This window comes from Schistocerca nitens, chromosome 3, assembly GCF_023898315.1.
Source record: "Schistocerca nitens isolate TAMUIC-IGC-003100 chromosome 3, iqSchNite1.1, whole genome shotgun sequence".
NCBI classification, from domain to species: domain Eukaryota; kingdom Metazoa; phylum Arthropoda; class Insecta; order Orthoptera; family Acrididae; genus Schistocerca; species Schistocerca nitens.
This window is the reverse complement of record NC_064616.1, coordinates 329,451,311-329,474,468: the sequence shown is the minus strand read 5'-3', so window position 1 is coordinate 329,474,468 and position 23,158 is coordinate 329,451,311. Positions and strand designations below refer to the sequence as shown.

The 23,158-nt window shown below is 45.0% G+C and overlaps 1 protein-coding gene and 1 pseudogene across 1 annotated transcript in view; one reads left to right on the top strand and one right to left on the bottom strand.

The window, feature by feature from the left end:
- Positions 1-23,158, top strand: part of LOC126249592 (endosome/lysosome-associated apoptosis and autophagy regulator family member 2-like) — a 241,594-nt gene that overhangs the window by 86,669 nt on the left and 131,767 nt on the right. The window contains exon 2 of the mRNA XM_049951256.1: positions 18,162-18,285. Within this exon, the coding sequence (XP_049807213.1) occupies positions 18,162-18,285 (124 nt within the window). The remainder of the gene's footprint in view (positions 1-18,161; positions 18,286-23,158) is intronic.
- LOC126250211 (5S ribosomal RNA) lies at positions 1,728-1,845 on the bottom strand (annotated as a pseudogene).

Sequence of the window (23,158 nt, the reverse complement as noted above, 5' to 3'; positions counted from 1 at the left end):
AATAAGTACAATTTGATAGCGGAATACTTAAAAGAAGCTGATATATAGTTTAAACTTGGTGCTACATGTCCATACAATGTTATTGTTGTTTGTGGTCTTATGTCTGAAGACTCGTTTGATACAGCTCTCCACTCTGCTCTATCGTGCGCGTCTTCATCTCCGAATAACTGGTGCAACCCACACTCATTTGAACCTACCTACTGCATTCGCCTTCGCCTCTTGGTCTCCCTCTACAATTTTTACCTCCCCCCCCCCCCCCGCGCCACATTTTAACCCTCCCTTCCCTTCCCACCCCACCACACACACACACACACACACGCCCTTTCCTACAATATTAAATTGACGATCTCCTGATGCCTCAGAATGTGTCCTATCGACCGATCCCTACTTTTAGTCAAATTCTGCCAGAATTTTTTTTCTTCCCATTTCTATTCAGTACCTCCTATTTGGTTATGCGATCTACTCATCAAACATTCAGTATTCCTCTGTAGTACCACATTTCAAAAGTTTATCTTCTCTTCTGGTTTGAACTGCTTATCGCTCACGTTTCACTTCTGTACAGAACTACTCCCAGACAAATGCCTTTAGGAAAGACTTCGTAACTCTTAAATTTATATTAAGTGTTCTCTTCCTCAGAAACCTTTTCTTGCCTTTGCAGTCTACATTTTATACGCTCTCTATTCAGTGTTAACAATCTTCTCTTCCTCAGAAACTTTATCTTGCCTTTGCCAGTCTACATTTTATACGCTCTCTACTTCTCCCACCGTCAGTTATTTTACTGCCCAAATAGAAGGCGTCATCTACTGCTTTTAGTGCCTTGTGGTCCGCCCGCGACAGCTGAGTGGTCAGCGTGACGGAATGTCAATCCTAAGGGCCCGGGTTCGATCCACGGCTGGATCGGAGTTTTTTCTCCACTCAGGGACTGCGTGTTGTGTTGTCCTAATCATCATCATTTCATCCCCATCGACGCGCAGGTCGCCGAAGTGGCGTCAACTCGAAAGACCTGCACCAGGCGAACGGTCTACCCGACGGGAGGCCATAGCCACACGACATTTCATTTTTTTTCAGTGCCTTATTTCCTGATGTAATTCCCTCAGCATTGCCTGATTTAATTCGACTACGTTCCATTATCCTTGTTTTACTTATGTTAATATTCACCTTATATCCTCCTTTCAAGGCACTATCCATTCCGTTCAACTGTACTTCCAAGTCGTTCGCTGTCTCTGAAAGCTGACATAATTACAAAGCCATCTGCAAACCTCTCTCTCTCTCTGTATATAAAGACTCCTATTATTGTTCCTTTGTATTCTTTCTAAATTACGAACTGGTATATATACTATGTAGACTCAAACTATCTTGAATAAGATACCCTGTATGATATTGCAGTAAGAACAGGCTTGTGTGTAATGTAATTACTAAGATTACTGTGTCATTTTACTGTATCTCTAAGTTTTATGTTAATTCTGTACAGTTATAATATTGCTGGCTATATAGCCAATGTTGCCTAAAAAAACTAAACTCCGCCCGAATAGGCCCCGGAAAGCCCAACGATACCGGCCGACCGCCGTGTTATCCTCAGCCCACAGGCGTCACTGGATGCGGATACGGAGGGGCATGTGGTGAGCACACCGCTCTCCCAGCCGTGTGTCAGTTTACGAGACCGGAGCCGCTACTTCTCAGTCAAGTAGCTCCTCAGTTTGCCTCACAAGGGCTGAGTGCACCCCGCTTGCCAACAGCACTCGGCAGACCGGATGGTCACCCATCCAGGTGCTATCCCAGCCCGACAACGCTTAACTTCGGTGATCTGACGGGAACCGGTGTTATCACTACGGCAAGGCCGTTAATGTTGCCTAAAGTGGAAACAAATAAATAACCCAACACATGTGTAGCGTATGCCAGGGAAATATTTCCACATTAGCCTTGCTGGTCTGCACCGACTAAGGCTCTAAATTTACATACGTTAGAACCGCCGTATAGTAGTACTGAATATAACAGCAATAGGTGATGAAATAAAATTGACTCTGTGACAGCAGATGTCACAAGTTCACATAACAGGCAGCTAATTTAGGCAGTTCCAAGATGGAGTCAATACAAACAGAGCAGAGATAAGTCTGCGGGGAGGCTAAATGAACAGATCGATCGTGGAATGCATTGTTTTTTGAGGTCCTTGACAGCTTAAGTCTCATTCCACGTGTCTGATTAGGGGACTGTGAAATTATTTTTGAGTACGTAATGGCCACTATTCTATTGTCACACTGCAGGACTTTAGGAAAGGAAACATAGTTTGTTCAAATGGCTCTGAGCGCTATGGAACTTAACATCTGAGGTCATCAGTCCCCTAGAACTTAGAACTACTTAAACCTAACTAACCTAAGGACATCACACACATCCATGCCCTAGGCAGGATTCGAACCTGCGACCGTAGCGGTCGCACGGTTCCAGACTGTAGCGCCCAGAACCGCTCGGCCACTCTGGCCGGCACACTTTTAGAACAATACTTGATTAGTGTTAGAATTAATACATTGAAAATGTTTGAATTAGTTTGGATCATGTGGCCACTGAATTTTATTAGCAGTAACTTTTGGTACATTAAACCAGTTACTTTCTCGAAGATGTATGTAATGCACCTCTCGAAGGCCAATCTTGAGTGTAATATTAATCTTAAGTGTTTTGAGTTAGTTAATACACTTCCAGCTGCGATTTCCTGAATGTCATAATCCATCATTTTGTTTGTGAAAAGAGTGCCCTGTACTGTTTTTGAAATATTAATGTTTTCTAAAAGAAGGCCCATTTCTAAATGTTTTCTGGATGTACCTATAATTCGAGTAAATGAAATGCGAAGTGGAAGTGGCTGTATAGAGAGCAGCGAAAGTTCGGTTCTAGATTGCTTGGAATGTACACTGCCTGATAAAAAAAAGTGAAGCATCCAGAGGACATGATCGGATGTCAATGTTTCTTCGAACATGTAGACGCCATCAGTGTGTATGTAAATGATTATAGTCGCAATTCCCTGCGACAGGTAGAACGGTTGGTACACTAACAGTAAATTGAAGTCTGCTTGTCATCAGTGTTGCATACAAGACATGAATTACTACAGTTATGACTCTTACATCGTTTAGTCATGTACTCAAATGCTATTAGATATTTACTTTTCTTAAAGTGTGTAACCACGCCACAAAGTGAAGGGTCATTTTTTGTGAGAAATTTACGAGTATTGATTGCTGCAAGTCGTTCTTATTTGCATTAGGTGGAAAAGGGAGCAGACCCAATGGATATGACGAAAAAGTCAACTACAGACCTGACTGGTTGAAAGGCAGAAATATTAAACAAATTTTTCGAGTTTCTTTGGACTCGCTTTTGAGGGATCGATCGCGGGATTCTGCAGAGTGAAATTACGAGTGGACGAGACGCAAAGCAGAAACGATAGTCTTACTGTGATTCTGAGGATTTGGCGATTACACTCGTTGTCCAGAGGGATCTGCATGGGTGCAGAGGGAGTGTGAAATAGTGCATGAATTGTAAACAAAAACATCGAATGTAAAGCACATGTCTGAGGCTGAAACTGACATGAAGAATGTTATGAAGTGTTTTTGTGTCACAGTGATTTATTTGGAATATATATGCTGTTCGCACTGCAACAGTTCGTAAATTGTCTTAAAATCTACATGGGCCAAAGCAACTGGAACATACTGCCGGAGCGAAGGACATGCTCCTGACGTAAACATAAGGTAATCGGAAACGTTAGCCATCCGAAGATCAGCATGACAGTCCAAAACAGGTTGTTGTTGTTGTTGTGGTCTTCAGTCCTGAGATGGGTTTGATGCAGCTCTCCATGATACTCTATCCTGTGCAAGCTTCTTCATCTCCCAGTACCTACTGCAACCTACATCCTTCTGAATCTGCTTAGTGTATTTATCTCTTGGTCTCCCCCTACGATTTTTACCCTCCACGATGCCCTCCAATACTAAATTGGTGATCCCTTGATGCCTCAGAACATGTCCTACCAACCGATCCCTTCTTCTAGTCAAGTTGTGCCACAAACTCCTCTTCTCCCCAATCCTATTCAGTACCTCATTAGTTATGTGATTTACCCATCTAATCTTCAGCATTCTTCTGTAGCACCACATTTCGAAAGCTTCTATTCTCTTCTTGTCCAAACTATTTACCGTCCATGTTTCACTTCCATACATGGCTACACTCCATACAAATACTTTCAGAAATGACTTCCTGACACTTAAATCTATACTCGATGTTAACAAATTTCTCTTCTTCAGAAACGCTTTCCTTGCCATTGCCAGTCTACATTTTATATCCTGTCTACTTCGACCATCATCGGTTATTTTGCTCCCCAAATAGCAAAACTCCTTTACTACTTTAAGTGTCTCATTTCCTAATCTAATACCCTCAACATCACCCGACTTAATTCGACTACATTCCATTATCCTCGTTTTGCTTTTGTTGATGTTCATCTTATATCCTCCCTTCAAGACACCATCCATTCCGTTCAACTGCTCTTCCAAGTCCTTTGCTGTCTCTGACAGAATTACAATGTCATCGGCGAACCTCAAAGTTTTTATTTCTTCTCCATGGATTTTAATACCTACTCCGAATTTTTCTTTTGTTTCCTTTACTGCTTGCTCAATATACAGATTGAATAACATCGGGGAGAGGCTACAACCCTATCTTACTCCCTTCCCAACCGCTGCTTCCCTTTCATGTCCCTCGACTCTTATAACTGCCATCTGGTTTCTGTACAAATTGTAAATAGCCTTTCGCTCCCTGTATTTTACCCCTGCCACCTTTAGAATTTGAAAGAGAGTATTCCAGTCAACATTGTCAAAAGCTTTCTCTAAGTCTACAAATGCTAGAAACGTAGGTTTGCCTTTCCTTAATCTTTCTTCTAAGGTAAGTCGTAAGGTCAGTATTGCCTCACGTGTTCCAGTATTTCTACGGAATCCAAACTGATCTTCCCCGAGGCCGGCTTCTACTAGTTTTTCCATTCGTCTGTAAAGAATTCGTGCTAGTATTTTGCAGCTGTGGCTTATTAAACTGATTGTCCGGTAATTTTCACATCTGTCAACACCTGCTTTCTTTGGGATTGGAATTATTATATTCTTCTTGAAGTCTGAGGGTATTTCACCTGTTTCATACATCTTGCTCACCAGATGGTAGAGTTTTGTCATGACTGGCTCTCCCAAGGCCATCAGTAGATCTAATGGGATGTTGTCTACTCCGGGGGCCTTGTTTCGACTGAGGTCTTTCAGTGCTCTGTCAAACTCTTCACGCAGTATCGTATCTCCCATTTCATCTTCATCTACATCCTCTTCCATTTCCATAATATTGTCCTCAAGTACATCGCTCTTGTATAGACCCTCTATATACTCCTTCCACCTTTCTGCTTTCCATTCTTTGCTTAGAACTGGGTTTCCATCTGAGCTCTTGATGTTCATACAAGTGGTTCTCTTCTCTCCAAAGGTCTCTTTAATTTTCCTGTAGGCAGTATCTATCTTACCCCTAGTGAGAAAAGCCTCTACATCCTTACATTTGTCGTCTTGCCATCCCTGCTTAGCCATTTTGCACTTCCTGTCGATCTCATTTTTGAGACGTTTGTATTCCTTTTTGCCTGCTTCATTTACTGCATTTTTATATTTTCTCCTTTCATCAATTAAATTCAATATTACTTCTGTTACCCAAGGATTTCTACTAGCCCTCGTCTTTTTACCTATTTGATCCTCTGCTGCCTTCACTACTTCATCCCTCAAAGCTACCCATTCCTCTTCTACTGTATTTCTTTCCCCCATTCCTGTCAATTGTTCCCTTATGCTCTCCCTGAAACTCTGTAAAACCTCTGGTTCTTTCAGTTTATCCAGGTCCCATCTCCTTAAATTCCCACCTTTTTGCAGTTTCTTCAGTTTTAATCTACAGGTCATAACCAATAGATTGTGGTCAGAGTCCACATCTGCCCCTGGAAATGTCTTACAATTTAAAACCTGGTTCCTAAATCTCTGTCTTACCATTATATAATCTATCTGATACCTTTTAGTATCTCCAGGGTTCTTCCATGTATACAACCTTCTATCATGATTCTTAAACCAAGTGTTAGCTATGATTAAGTTGTGCTCTGTGCAAAATTCTACCAGACGGCTTCCTTTTTCATTTCTTAGCCCCAATCCATATTCACCTACTACGTTTCCTTCTCTCCCTTTTCCTACAGGTTATGGCATTGAAATGAAACATTTTTAAAGGAATTTGGCTGTTGATATCCCCTTGGTTTATATTGGCGGTCAGTTGCTGAACGGTTGCCCGTACACATGTCCGCAGCCGTCGTTCGCCCATGTCATCTACGGCCTGTGGTCAGCAACAGTTTCCTTCGAACAGTTTACAAACTTAGCTGTTCCGGAAACGCTTCCACCCTTGACTCGATAGCCAATGATCATGAACTTTTGGACGTCAGGTAAATCATCCCGATTTCGCCTTACGACAACGAGTGCCCTGTTTTGTGCGTTCTCCGAACACGCTTTATATATCCTCCACTGCTAGTGCTGCCACCTACCATCTGTGAGTGGTTGTTCCACGTTGACGTCGAACACGGGCAATGAACTCATTAATGTGACTCGACCGTGTACCTACATCGAGTAGGATAGGAAAAAAGCGCGAAATACGTCTGTTACCGACGAGAATCGTTATCGCTCTGCACATCTGATAGGAGAAAATCTGTTTCAGCTCAGTGAAAGTTGCTGTCGACTTCTATTATGAGAGCGGCGGTGTAATGGAAAATAAATCATCTACGAGCATTTGCCATAGAGGTGCAACTGTAATGAATCCAAGTATGTGAGAGATTTTCCTGAAATTAATTTTTGTTTACACAGTATAGTAGCTGCACTTTCATTACAACCAAGTGTGTCATCCAAAGCAAGTGGCTCATATCATTCGAATTAGGGAGGGTACTGTGATAATCCCGTCGTATTTTTCTTACTTTCACAGATAGTCTAAACCGATGCGAGCAGATCACCATTATTCCATTCGCTGCAGCGCCAGGAAAACTCTCTCTCTCTCTCTCTCTCTCTCTCTCACTCCCACTCTCCCTATCTCTCTCTCTCTCTCACGGTACAGACAACACAAGTATTCAAGTTCTTCAAGCTGACAAGCGCACCTGGTTCACGCACTGCCAGTATGATATTACACCGTCCAGTCACATTAATGTAACCACCGTCTATGTTCGACAACGTGAAATAACCACTTACAGACGGCAGGCGACTGCAGTTGCATTAACTCCTCCCGCACAGGCCATGAAAGCCCAAAGGTACCGACTGGCCGCCGTGTCATCCTCAGCCCACAGACGTCACTGGATGCGGATGTTGAGGGGCATGTGGTCAGCACACCGCTCTCCCGGCCGTATGTCAGTTTCCGAGTTCAATCAAGTAGCTCCTCAGTTTGCCTCACAAGGGCTGAGTGCACCCCGCTTGTCAACAGCGCTCGGCAGATCGGATGGTCTCCCATCCAAGTGCTAGCCCAGCCCGACAGCGCTTAACTTCAGTGATCTGAAGGGAAACGGTGTTAACACTGCGGCAAGGCCGTTGGCTGCAGTTGCATTTGAGGGTATAAAAACCGTGTCGGGGGACGCGAAAAGACACTGCAGTCATTGTCGTAAAGCGATGCGGAGGCGATCTATCTGACGTCCAAAAGAGCATTATCGTGGCTTTTGGGACAAGGGTAGAAGTATTTCCGAAACGGCTAAGTGTGTACACTGTTCGCGTGCCGCTGTGGATAAAGTAAACCGAGCATGGCAAAATGGCGCTATCGAAAACCGGCACCGAGGGAGCTGTGATTCACCAAGGGCCGTAGACGGCAGGGATGAACGGTGGCTGCAGAAATGTGTACGGGTGGATAGACGTGCATCTGTTGAGCAACTTACCGACCATGTGAACCAAGAGGGTACCAACGGTGTCTCCTCAACGACTGTTCAGCGAACGTTGCTGGTAATGGGGTTCTGCAACCAAGCGCCCGGTTCGTGCACCCATGCTAACTTCTGTTCATCGGCGACAAAGGCTGGAACTTGTACCCTAGTACCGCAACTCGACGTACGCTGAGCGGCGAGATGTGGCCTTTTTAGATGAACCACGTTTGGTGCTCTATTGGGCTGTTAGTCATTGGCGTTTACGGCTCTGCAACAATCGTCGATGTATCCACGCAGAAGAAGGGAGCGTTACAGTCTGGGGAATGTATCCTGGGTGATATCGTCATCGTGGAGAGCACAAAGGTACAACACAAGTATGCATCGATCCCTGGGGACCATGTCTACCTCTACATGTAGTTTGCTTTTCCTTGGCATGATGACATCTACCAGCAGGACAACGCAACACGTCACATATCTCGCAGTGTACGTGCGTGGTTCTAAGAGCACCAGGATGAGTTTACCGTACTTCCCTGACCACCAAACCCCCAGAATCTGTGGGACCACCTCAGTCGGGCTGTTCGCACCATGAACCCTCAACCGTGAAACCTAGCGCAGCTGGCTGTGTCCTGGAGTCTGTCGACATCCCTGTCGGTACCTTTCAGAACCTTACTGATTCTCTTGCTGCACGTCTTGCGTAGCTTTTAACTGATGGTCACACCAATGTGACTGGACCGTGTATAAGCTCGCGAATTCCCCAGATTTCAGTCGGGCAGAGAAGTAGTTGGCCCTGTTTGCAATAGTTCGTTCAATTTTTTAATACGGTTCAGTAATGTTTTACAAATTGAACCGTTTAGCAGACTTTCGAATTAGTTTCGTGGCTCTGTGGTATGCTTACACGGTAGCTCAGTGTCTATGGTCTGCGGTCTGGCCATCCCTGTAATAAAAAAGAACTAAGAGAAGTTTTCAGAGATGAACTTTAAGAGGTGTCACGCGACTTTTGCACAAACCAAATGACGAAAAATTATGAAAAAATAGATACAGTAAACAAACAAAGTGTTGAAGTACCAGACTACAAATCCAAAGACCTCGGATTTGATCCCCGGTCAATCTTAGGATTTTTATCTGTCGCTCATCACTTCTTTCCCCTCTGGCAATTTTTCAATTTTTGTTGATGTGAAAAATGGCAAGTTGAATCGTGGTTCGGAATCTTTGTTAAACTGTAAGTCTTCCTATAGTTGACTGGGTAAGTTAATCCGAATACCAGAGAAAGACAATGGCGTACCACCTCCAACAGGACCATGTCTAGTAAAGCTGCTACTCCCACAGGTGCACCTACGTCGTAGGCTGCGACGAGCAACTGTTTAGCATGAAACGATGGAGTTTTACTGCTATAAGAATTCATACTGATAGACTCAAGGAAAACTGTATCAGAGAAAGAGAGAGAGAGGGGGGGAGTGGGGGAGAGAGAGAGAGAGAGAGATAGAGAGAGTGGGAGAGAGAGAGAGAGAGAGAGAGAGAGAGAGAGAGAGTTTTCCTGGCGCTGCAGCGAATGGAATAATTCGGAGTCCCACATGAAGCCGATGCTATCAGAGCTCGCAATGTCCGCCAGCGTGACAGTCGAGATCAATATGGGCATCACGCGCTATATTACTTCATTTGATCGATGCTTGTTCCTCAGTCTCCGAAGTGATGCGAGTACGTGTCCTCGTGTCAAGGGTGTGGCGTGAAAGAAATAAGCTAGGAAGATCAGAGTATAGCGTCTCGACGACGACGTATTCGTTAGAGATTGGATGGAAGTACGGATTGGAGATGGTCAAGGAAGGAAATAGGTATTGCTCTTTTAAAGGATCCACCCTGGCACTTGCCTTAAGCGATTTAGGGGTATCACGGATAATTTTAATCTGGTTGGCTGGACTGGGAGTTTGAACTATTATCCTTCCAAATGCGAATCCACTGTCTAGATCACTGCACTGCCTCGCTAGGTGGGTGCGAAGCGACTACATGAATTAGGAAAAAACCACCGTAATTAGTGAAAACTGCCCACAGCATCAGTGAATTATGGCTGGGGTCGCCGTCGACTATGGCCGTTTGTAAAAGCGAATAGACAGTCAGTTTAATACTGCAGATAAACAACCGACAAGCAGCCATATCATACAGAACTGCCTCCTCGCTAGGGGCAGCAGAAGCCAGAGACGTGTACCTCTCTTCACTGTACATCACAGGCCACAAAAATTAGCACGGGCGCAGGTACACCGTTATTGGACGTTTAAAACGTGGAACAAGATCGTCTTGACCAGACGTGCAGTACACGTTCGTACACGCCTGTAGCAAGGTACGAACAAGCTGAAAACGTCACGAAACGGTACATTATATTTGCCAAGAGAACATCGTTCAGGCAGGTGGTGGAGGCATTCTCGTGTGGAGATACTCGTATTTTCCTGAGATTAAATAGAGCCACTGTTATGTCTGCCATCGCCACTCACCAGCGAAGGATACACGAACCTACAATCTGATCATGTTAATCCTTTTATTCACCTGCAACATTCACTTGGTGTTCTGTATCTTCAGCAAGACAGTGCACCACCTTATCGCTCCTGGATTGTGTCAGAATGGTTTGGGGAACACCACACTGATGTGAGGATGCTTCTGTGGCCCCGCATTACCTGACCTTAATCCTAATTAGGCGGGCGACGTAGTGTGATAAGTGGGTGCCTCTGATCCAGGCAATAAACTGCCTCCCCCTTAAAAGAGAACAGTGGTCGCTTTGGAGCGCTGTTGATGGTCTAGTACTGGAACCAGGTAGTCCGTCAGTCAAGTGCTGACGTCAGTCATGGCAGTGAAGGGGTCACCGTGATATACGGGCCTGCAACGAACTTGTGACGTCACACTAGTCGGCTTGTCCGCCACACTTTATGGACGCTCGGCTCCGTGCGGGGGGCACGAGTAATCAATATTTAATGAAAAAGGTACCCACTAAAGGTCTAAATTTTCTCGTGCGCTATCGAGAACTTACATGCATTTAAACACACAGTCAAGAATTATTTAGCTCGACTGAAATGGTTTCTCGCTCCCCTCCGGAGACGGCTGTTGGCACTCGTAAGACCTGCAGTGTCACGTGCTGTGACGTACGCAAAACGGCCTGCCTTTTTCGCGGGCCTCGTTGCAGTGAAATCGCCCGAGGCGGATTCGAACCTGCTTCCGTAGCAGCCGCGTGGTTCCGGACTGAAGCGCCTAGAACCGCTCAACCACAGCGGCCGGCCGTTTGTAATCATTACACCACGACGAACCACAAATAACTTGGATTTTTTTCTTACTTCTCATGAGGGCTTTACCCGCCAGTACGCCATTACGTGACATTTAATTATAACAAACCCTACCAAAAATAACATGTTTTTTTTATAAATCTTCAATGCGCCATTGCCTTGAAACGGCACGCTTTCAGAGCATGCAAGTTACGATACAACATTACGGAATCCAATATGCTGTTTCCCAAGCACCCAGCATCGAATTTTGACGAAGTCGATAGTAGTTCCTGCGGTCTTCGATACGTGCGTGTGACATCAAAATGACCTTATATTTGCAAAAAGTCTTGTGAACTGTAGGTTACCTGTCTTCAACGGGCCACATAACAAAGACATTGGATAGTACGTGACTGGGAATGTGTGACATGGTCCGGTGTCGTTATTTAGCTTTTTTTTTTTTTTCCAAATGATACAAGACGTCAAGTGCCCCGACACCCCAAAGAGGTTCCAAACTATATTTGAAGTGCGTACTTCAGGCGACAAGTGCTTCAGTGGCGTTTTGTGGATATTTTTCGTACAGCGACTTGCGCCCACTCATTCAGGGTTCCGTCAACATGAATTACGATGTTTATTTCAAAATAATCGACGAAGAAGTGTTGCTTTTTCTTTTATACTTTCAGCGATGGGTATGCTGCAGAGATTCACGTCTTCCAAGACTACAGCTACCGAGTTCACAGGGCTGCACTTTCTTGTTTAACGAAAGCTCAGACATCCGATCGCACCTCCATTCGCCCGCTAAATAAACAGATCTTAATCCCGGAGAAAATATCTGTGACTGTTTGGAACAACGAGTGAAAGTAGCAGTCGAGATTTTCACAGTTTGGTAGCTCTGGAGGAACTAATCATCTGTGTATGGCTTCAGCTGGATGTGACGCGCATGTAGAAAATTGTGGACTCCCTATCTCGCCGAGTTATGGCCGTTATGAAGGGTAGAAGTGGTATTTAATGGCATAAGCGTTACGTTTACTGGTGAGGGCAAATTTTTTATCTGTTGTGCTTACCGATAGCTCTGAGCGTGCGAAGCACAGATCATCGAGGAAACCGTTACTCCTGAGGCAGTTCTAAACACTGCCGACAATAATCCACTCTACGAAAGAAGAAGAAGAAGAAAAAAAAAAAAAGGCACAACGATTGAGTTTCTCAAATTGGACACAAACTGATATTCATGCAGGTATCGACGGATTATGCAAAATATTAAACTTTGGCGGCCGCTCAGCCAGCAAGGATAGTAAACAGGGGACACATCAGTACCAGGACGGGCGCGTGAACAATATATCCAGATGCCAGCAGGTGAGAGAGGACTTGTAGTTGGGCTCAAAGAAGCCGATTGTAGTAATCGGCGAATCGCTCGAGATTTGAACAGGAGCGATGCCACTGTCTGATGATGTTGGCAGGAATTGTTGATACATTGCTGAACACAGCGTCACGAAAAAAAATGGTTCAAATGGCTCTGAGCGCTATGGGACTTAACATCTGTGGTCATCAGTCCCCTAGAACTTAGAGCTACTTAAACCTAACTAACCTAAGGACATCACACACATCCATGCCCGAGGCAGGATTCGAACCTGCGACCGTAGCAGGCGCCCGGTTCCGGACTGAGCGCCTAGAACCGCTAGACCACCGCGGCCAGCAGCGTCACGAAGGAAGCGGTTCTGGAAACACGACAGAACGTGAGCACCGAGCGATCATCAGAAAGCTACGCAGAGCCTTGGATTCATCATTCAACGGTACAAAGTGCAAATGGTGCTTCAGTGACCACAAGGACCATTAATACTCACAGAAAAGAGGCAGAGATCACTGTGCCTCTTGTGCTGACTACCATTGACCTATGTACACCCACAAGTCCACTTGCACTGGTATCGGGCACATTCGGCCTAAAATCTCATTCTATGGTATAGAAGACGGTGTTAAGGATAAAGCTCTTTCATTTATACCTGAGAACGCTTCTGCTGTCTGTCAAACATTTTATTTACATGGGAGATCGTCAAAGTTGTATAGCTGTCTGTTTCACCCATTTCTGTGTCAAAGTTAAATTCGTTGATGGGTAACGAAGATCATTTTTCTTTCTGCGATAGCGATTTTTCTTTCGTACTTGATAATCTCTATTACTCTCAATATGAATCCCAGATTGATTGTAGATAAAAATTTCGTAAGTGAATAAATGTATTTTGGGGATGTTGTAAATATTCCCTGCTGCGTAAAGAGATATCTACAAGATGCACGTGTGGGAACTACACACATAATTCTAATTTCTTTCTTTTGTGCAATGATCATTTTTTGCACAAGTGAGGAGTTGTCCTTTAATATTATCCCATAAGACACCAGTGAATGAAAATATGCAAAATATTTTAACTTACTGATTTCTACAGAGTGGTCAGAAACAGTCTGAAAAGATTCTAAGGGTGTTGGCCGGCCGTAGTGGCCGAGCGGTTCTAGGCGCTTCAGTCTGGAACCGCGCTACCACTACGGTCACAGGTTCGAATCCTGCCTCAGTCATGGATGTGTATGATGTCCTTAGGTTAGTTAGGTTTAAGTAGTTCTAAGGTATAGGGGACTAATGACCTCAGATGTTAAGTTCCATAGTACTCAGAGCCATTTTCTAAGTGTGTTGCAGGGTAGGGTATGCTGAGAAATAATCGTTCAGAAAAAAAATCGATATGTTGAGCCATTTCCGAGTTAATTAGCATTGGAGTTAGCCTATCAGACTGTTATGCGCGAAAATTCAAGCAGCCCGCCAGATACAATTAGTGTCAGTTGCTCTTATAGCGTAGATGATAGCGCACGACACTGCTCAGCCATTGGCTCGGCTTCGATCCTTACTACCGTCCCATGTTAAATTTTTGCATCGCTCTCTTGTTCGGTTTTAGCAAATCAAACGAAGAATACGTTTAGAGACACCGACTCTGGCGAGGAGCTTGAATTTGCTTGAGTAATTGCCTTATTGACTAACATCAATGCTAATTAACTCTGTAACGGCACAACGGATCAAATTTTTTCTTAACAATTATCTCTCAGCACAACTTACCCTGCAGCACCCTTACAATTTTTTTAGACTGTTTCTGACCACCACGTATACCCCCAAAGTCGGCAATTATTCTTATCGCGCGCTGCAGTCTGGAACCGCAAGACCGCTACGGTCGCAGGTTCGAATCCTGCCTCGGGCATGGATGTTTGTGATGTCCTTAGGTTAGTTAGGTTTAACTAGTTCTAAGTTCTAGGGGACTAATGACCTCAGCAGTTGAGTCCCATAGTGCTCAGAGCCATTTGAACCATTTTTATTCTTATCGCAAAAGTAGTAGAACATGAATGTTTTAGCTGGTCTGCTATATGGTTTTTATGATTTAAGTTTGCACCAGTATGCACACTTCAGAACTTATAATTTTCTGTGCCGTTTATTATGTCTTGTTGGCATTCTGGGTTAATAGGAAGGGGGAGAGATTTTTTTGACTGTACAAAACTGGCTGAACTGCGTTTTTTTCAACGTCTAAGCTAGCCCATTTGTGCATAACCATTCTGTAATTTTCACAAAAGCTTCATTTGTTATTTTTTCTGTTGATGGTTGATGTTTCTTTATTGGCTTCACAACAATGCTTGTATCGTCTGTAAATAGGACTAATTCAGCCTCCTGATTCAAATAAAATGACAGATAATTAAAACAGTAATGGGCCAGTGATTGAACTCTTTGGGACTCCTACTGTAATTTCTCCCCATGTATATGACGTGACGTCCCTCTCTGTAGTACTCAAACAGCATATGCCAACTTTCTGAATTCTGTTTTTTTAAATAAGAACAAAACCAGGCATTTGCTGAGCTATGTATTCTATAAAACCTTAATTTCTCTGATACAATAATCGTTTTATGATTGACACAATCAAATGCCTTCGATGAGTTACAGAAGATCCAAATTGGTGATTTTTTATTATTTAATGATTTTATTATTTGCTCAGTAAATTTATAAACAGCTGACTCAGTAGAACTTACTGTGATAGGCTAAGTGTCCCATTACTACATGGATGGGTGACAACCGTGGGGTACATACCCTTCTCAAAAATTTTACAAAATTATGTAACGGGAGACAATGAGCACTAATTATTGACATCTAAGGAGTCAAGCTTTTTGTAGAGAGCTCTAGCAATGACATATTTCGATCTTTCTGTGAAAACACTCTGGGTTAATGATGCATTACATATGTGACTAAGAAAATTACATATTATAGGCCCATAAGTTTTTAGTGTCTTATTGGAGTTATTATCCAGCCCATATTGAGTTTCACTCTTTAGAGTCATGATGATCTTCCTTATTTCACATGGATTAATTAGATTAATTTTAATTAGATTTAATTAGATTAATGTTTAATTCACTAAATGTCCTCCATATTGTTTCGTCAGTGTACTGTCTTGCTTTCTCTTCTAAGGTATCTGCACCAATTTTCTCAGCTGTTTTTAAAGTGTAATTATTAAAAATATTTAGCAGAATTTTGTTTTACAATGCTGCCATTCCCTTCAACGGAAATAATGTCATGTGCTATGCACAAGATGTGTTTACGTCTGGAATTTTGTACAACTTTTCTTAATACTTTACAGTACTGTTTATAACAAGAAATTATTTCTGAGTTACACTCCTGGAAATGGAAAAAAGAACACATTGACACCGGTGTGTCAGACCCACCATACTTGCTCCGGACACTGCGAGAGGGCTGTACAAGCAATGATCACACGCACGGCACAGCGGACACACCAGGAACCGCGGTGTTGGCCGTCGAATGGCGCTAGCTGCGCACCATTTGTGCACCGCCGCCGTCAGTGTCAGCCAGTTTGCCGTGGCATACGGAGCTCCATCGCAGTCTTTAACACTGGTAGCATGCCGCGACAGCGTGGACGTGAACCGTATGTGCAGTTGACGGACTTTGAGCGAGGGCGTATAGTGGGCATGCGGGAGGCCGGGTCGACGTACCGCCGAATTGCTCAACACGTGGGGCGTGAGGTCTCCACAGTACATCGATGTTGTCGCCAGTGGTCGGCGGAAGGTGCACGTGCCCGTCGACCTGGGACCGGACCGCAGCGACGCACGGATGCACGCCAAGACCGTAGGATCCTACGCAGTGCCGTAGGGGACCGCACCGCCACTTCCCAGCAAATTAGGGACACTGTTGCTCCTGGGGTATCGGCGAGGACCATTCGCAACCGTCTCCATGAAGCTGGGCTACGGTCCCGCACACCGTTAGGCCGTCTTCCGCTCACGCCCCAACATCGTGCAGCCCGCCTCCAGTGGTGTCGCGACAGGCGTGAATGGAGGGACGAATGGAGACGTGTCGTCTTCAGCGATGAGAGTCGCTTCTGCCTTGGTGCCAATGATGGTCGTATGCGTGTTTGGCGCCGTGCAGGTGAGCGCCACAATCAGGACTGCATACGACCGAGGCACACAGGGCCAACACCCGGCATCATGGTGTGGGGAGCGATCTCCTACACTGACCGTACACCACTGGTGATCGTCGAGGGGACACTGAATAGTGCACGGTACATCCAAACCGTCATCGAACCCATCGTTCTACCATTCCTAGACCGGCAAGGGAACTTGCTGTTCCAACAGGACAATGCACGTCCGCATGTATCCCGTGCCACCCAACGTGCTCTAGAAGGTGTAAGTCAACTACCCTGGCCAGCAAGATCTCCGGATCTGTCCCCCATTGAGCATGTTTGGGACTGGATGAAGCGTCGTCTCACGCGGTCTGCACGTCCAGCAGGAACGCTGGTCCAACTGAGGCGCCAGGTGGAAATGGCATGGCAAGCCGTTCCACAGGACTACATCCAGCATCTTTACGATCGTCTCCATGGGAGAATAGCAGCCTGCATTGCTGCGAAAGGTGGATATACACTATACTAGTGCCGACATTGTGCATGCTCTGTTGCCTGTGTCTATGTGCCTGTGGTTCTGTCAGTGTGATCATGTGATGTATCTGACCCCAGGAATGTGTCAATAAAGTTTCCCCTTCCTGGGACAATGAATTCACGGTGTTCTTATTTCAATTTCCAGGAGTGTATTACTAGTTCTGGTTATTTTGCACATGTCCTTTTTTGTTATGAAGAGACAAGGACAAATATAGTCATTCAAGGTTTTTTTAATCATTACATTCAATTATTTTTTACTAAAATTGTTGTCCAACAACTCATTAAGAAATGTGATGAATTTGGAGTTGGCATTAGGGTGATTGTAAACTTCACCCCAGTCAATCTTTCTTTAAATTTTCTTTTTTATCTTCAGTAGTTTTGTCATTAATCAGCCTCACCACTTCCTTAGAGTCTCTCCGAATTGTCATGGACCTAAATTTTCCTGATGTGACAATCAATTTACCACCGGAAAGGCGTGTGTCTCTTGAACTTCTGCTTGAGGAATGAATACATTATCTATAAGCGTACAACTATATTGAGCGATTCAGGCACGAAAATTAATGATTGATGCCAAGTTATAAGTGGCTGAAAGCACCACTATTTCCCTTTTCCCGTCAGATTCCTTTAAGAAATTAACATTAATATCACCACAGATTAACAATTCTTTCCTTTTGCCTGACAGAGCACAATAATTCATCAAAATTTTTCGTAAAAATTTGCCAGTTATCCAGTGAAGACCTGTATACTGTAATAGTCATAAATACTACCTTTCCACGGAAGCACATACTTTTCTGTAATTTTACTTCCTGAGGATTTGTGCTTGGTTTATCCCCCCCCCCCTTCGGTGAAACAAATATGAGTTACCTCACACTCCCCCCTCTCCCCGCCCGATATCCACACCACAGCTCAGAACCTGGGTGCACTCTTGTGTGTAATTCACTGAAGTTCGTTCGTTCTGCTAGAGGTAAATGTATCGGCAAATACGTAAACATTTGGTCGAGTCTAATTAAACAGTATATAGCTGTCGTTGATCCCTTTTCTCCTTTGTAAATAATTTTTTCTGTCTTCCTGCAGCCAGAGTACCATTTCGAGTTGACAGAATGCGATATGGAGAAGGGCCGATGGAGGGTCCAGGTGCCAAGTTCTGGAATGTGCCAAGACACACTGCCGAGTCCAGCCACAAGGATCAACGACTGTCGTAAGTATATGGTATCCTTTCCATTGCTCTGAAAGGTGAACTTTTAGGGGGCATTGAGCCTGGACGTAGCTTCCATCAAACATTTAGTGAGAAATGGCACCAAAATCGGTGATATTACAACAGCAAAATATTTATTGTAACTTTGTGATACAACTAACGCCACCTGCTGATGAAATTTTCCCCTTACAGTGTTGAACAGCCTGTGTCAGTTGGACACTGATGCTGTTGTGGAGTAGTAACAAGATATCTGTATAGATTTTAATATGTATGTTCCCCACGGCTGCTACGATGTTGCAGTGTACTACTTCTATCATTTTCCTTATATTCTATGTTCAGTACCACAGATGTGATGGAGAGGTTGTCTGAAAATAAATAAAATTATTTTGGCGATCAAGCCAAGTGTTTTACCATTTACATCTATGCTGAATTCGCGGCTCTTTTTATCAATAAAAAAATCAGTTCAAAGCACTTGATGACATCTAATCGATTTCTTCATAACGAAAGCTCTTTGTTCACCATAATCTAAATCTATACATAACAGACACTATCGGCTACAACAAAAATTGCTTGAAATTATTCATTCTCTTTGCATACCAGTCATTGTACCATAGGTTGGTTCAAATGGTTCAAATGGCTCTGAGCACTATTTGACTTAACTTCTGAGGTCATCAGTCCCCTAGAACTTAGATCTACTTAAACCTAACTAACCTAAGGACATCACACACATCCATGCCCGAGGCAGGATTCGAACCTGCGACCGTAGCGGTCGCGCGGTTCCAGACTGTAGCGCCTAGAACCGCTCGGCCACTCTGGCCGGACCATAAGTTGTCTCGTGTGATTCAAGTCTCCACTTTTGTGTTCTTTAGGAGTTATATCTAATGTTACTAACATTTACTGAGGAGTCAGGAACAACTCTTATTAGCTGTGAGATAACAGGCTTCGTGGATCGTTCTGTCCTCATATCAATCCGTTTCAACCAACACATTATCATCGAAGCGTAGGACACTCACGATCAGGATACAGCTCTCCATATCGCTTTATTGCCCTAACAGCATTTCTTCTGCTTACACCATACACTAAAAGCGTATCTAACGTATCTTCGTTGGTGTACATGTCTGCCCCAACAAGCTGTGACGGAAACGCGATGTCTCATTACCCCACCAGCACATTTATACCCTTCTCTCCAGCTACCTCGTGCGTCACCTTGTGGCGTTATCGAGAAGCAGGAAAACAACGCCTTCCCTGTTAAGTTCCTCAGTGGTCAACAGGAAAGGTCGTATTGGGCAACGCCGCTTCGAAGGACGAACACGATACGACAACATATTTGTGTCTCAAAAATTGTTAGCCTAAATATTATGATATACACATATTTGAAACGGCCCTTTTAAGCCCATCATGTTACGCTGAAATTTAACATAGGGTTCCATTTAAAAAGATGGCCTCATATCTCTGTAATAAAAAATAGCACAAACATGAAATGTGTTGTATTCAAGTAGCCCCCGTGCCTGCAATTCACTGTCCAAACGGCATCTTTGTATCTATTACGGTTGAGGAGATACAAGGGATGTTATGACTTAGCTGCCCCACCCTGTATACCATCGCTCTCAGCACCATAACGCCATGACTACGGCGCATCTCTAAAACATTGGAAGATGGGAAATTTCCCCTGGTCGCTGCCACACTCATCGACGATGATCTTCCAGTGTAGTGCAGAAGCGCGATTCATCACTCAACACACTGCGACGCCAGTCGTCAGCAATCCATGTTCCCCGGTAGCGGCGTCACCCCAAAAGCAGCCGGAAGGGGGAAGAACATCTGCTCTATATCTAGAAAAAAGTGATCTCGAATCCTGCGCGCCACATAGACAGACGTATCATTTCAGTACTGGTCTGTAGGAAGGCGGAACATGCAATGGACACTGACTTGCAGAAAGTGTACCTACACTCCTGGAAATTGAAATAAGAACACCGTGAATTCATTGTCCCAGGAAGGGGAAACTTTATTGACACATTCCTGGGGTCAGATACATCACATGATCACACTGACAGAACCACAGGCACATAGACACAGGCAACAGAGCATGCACAATGTCGGCACTAGTACAGTGTATATCCACCTTTCGCAGCAATGCAGGCTGCTATTCTCCCATGGAGACGATCGTAGAGATGCTGGATGTAGTCCTGTGGAACGGCTTGCCATGCCATTTCCACCTGGCGCCTCGGTTGGACCAGCGTTCGTGCTGGACGTGCAGACCGCGTGAGACGACGCTTCATCCAGTCCCAAACATGCTCAATGGGGGACAGATCCGGAGATCTTGCTGGCCAGGGTAGTTGACTTACACCTTCTAGAGCACGTTGGGTGGCACGGGATACATGCGGACGTGCATTGTCCTGTTGAAACAGCAAGTTCCCTTGCCGGTCTAGGAATGGTAGAACGATGGGTTCGATGACGGTTTGGATGCACCGTGCACTATTCAGTGTCCCCTCGACGATCACCAGTGGTGTACGGCCAGTGTAGGAGATCGCTCCCCACACCATGATGCCGGGTGTTGGCCCTGTGTGCCTCGGTCGTATGCAGTCCTGATTGTGGCGCTCGCCTGCACGGCGCCAAACACGCATACGACCATCATTGGCACCAAGGCAGAAGCGACTCTCATCGCTGAAGACGACACGTCTGTCGCGACACCACTGGAGGCGGGCTGCACGATGTTGGGGCGTGAGCGGAAGACGGCCTAACGGTGTGCGGGACCGTAGCCCAGCTTCATGGAGACGGTTGCGAATGGTCCTCGCCGATACCCCAGGAGCAACAGTGTCCCTAATTTGCTGGGAAGTGGCGGTGCGGTCCCCTACGGCACTGCGTAGGATCCTACGGTCTTGGCGTGCATCCGTGCGTCGCTGCGGTCCGGTCCCAGGTCGACGGGCACGTGCACCTTCCGCCGACCACTGGCGACAACATCGATGTACTGTGGAGACCTCACGCCCCACGTGTTGAGCAATTCGGCGGTACGTCCACCCGGCCTCCCGCATGCCCACTATACGCCCTCGCTCAAAGTCCGTCAACTGCACATACGGTTCACGTCCACGCTGTCGCGGCATGCTACCAGTGTTAAAGATTGCGATGGAGCTCCGTATGCCACGGCAAACTGGCTGACACTGACGGCGGCGGTGCACAAATGCTGCGCAGCTAGCGCCATTCGACGGCCAACACCGCGGTTCCTGGTGTGTCCGCTGTGCCGTGCGTGTGATCATTGCTTGTACAGCCCTCTCGCAGTGTCCGGAGCAAGTATGGTGGGTCTGACACACCGGTGTCAATGTGTTCTTTTTTCCATTTCCAGGAGTGTAGAATCATTTGTCGCAAGATCTCAAACCTCTTTCGCCATTCACTGCGAAAAAAGTGTCTACAGCTATATCTATACTCTGCAAACCACTGTGAAGTACATGGCAGGGGATACTTCCCATTGTACCACTTATTAGGGCTACTCTCCGTTCCATTCGTGTATGAATCGCGAGAAGAATGATTGCCTAAATACTTCTCTGTGCATGCTGTAATTAGTCTAATCTTGTCTTCGCGATCCCTACTGGAGTGATGCATTGGGAATTGTAGTATATTGATAGATTTATCAAATACAGCTTGTTACTGAAATTTTGTAAGGGGTCTTTCACGGAATAGTTTGCCGCCATCTTCAAGCGTCTGACATTTCAGCGTTTCCAGCACCTCTGCGACGCTCTCTCTTGGGTCAGACAAACCTGTGACCCAGAATGAATTTTCACTCTGTAGCGGAATGTGTGCTGATCTGAAATTTCTTGGTGGATTTAAACCGTGTGCTGGAATGGGACTCGTGCCTGAGACCTTTGCCTTTCGTAGGCATGTGCTTTACCGACTGAGCTACTCAAACACTTCTGACGACGCGCCATCACAGCCTTAATTCTATCAGCATCTCATCTCCTACCTTCCAAATGCCACAGAAATTTTCCTGCAGCCTTGCGGGACTAGTATTCCTGGAGGAAAGAATATTGTGCAGACGTGGGTTGGATAACTCAGTCGGTGGAGCATTTGACCGCGAAAGGTAATGGTGTCAGGTCCGAGACCCGATCCGACATGCAGTTTTGATCATCCAGGAAGTTTCAGATCCGCGCTCAGTCCACTGCAAGGTGAAAACTCATTCTGGAAACAGTTCTCCAAGCTGGGGCTTAGCCATGTCTCCACAATATTCTTTCTTCCAGCGGTAATAGTCCCGTAAGGTGCGCCGGGGAATATATGTGAAGTTTGTAAGTAGGACATGAGGTACCGGCGAAAGTAAAGTTACCTTTGTCAAGAACATACAGTACGAATTATGCTTATTATTGATTGTTGTCACATTCTGTTACAATATTTCAATTTTCTCATAAAACCCGACTTCAAGATTCAGGGCCCTAACGTAACAGCAAACGGCTGTCACAACACACGCAATTTTGGAGCTGACGTGTAAACGAAAACGACCTCTTGTGACAGGCAAGAGTTCGTACAGAAATATTATCTTATTATGGCCTGGTGTTTCAGGTTACAAAACCCTAACATGATAATGCCAGCTGTCTTTTACTGTACTTCGAGATTTTAAGAAAGATGTCAGCTCAAGTTTTCTCTAACAGTTGTCATATCGTCTGCCTTGTCTGAACGGTCATTTCTCATTTATCAACCCGCGTCACGCTGCCTGCTACAGTTGCATAATGCTACGCGCTATCACAGCTTTGCTTCTACTAGCACCTCATCTCTTACCTTCCAAACGCCACAGAAATTCTCCTGCACACCTTGCGGGACTAGCATTCCCGGAAGAAGGAATATTGCGGAGACGTGGCTTAGATAGCTCAGTCGGTGGAGCACTTTACCGCTAAAG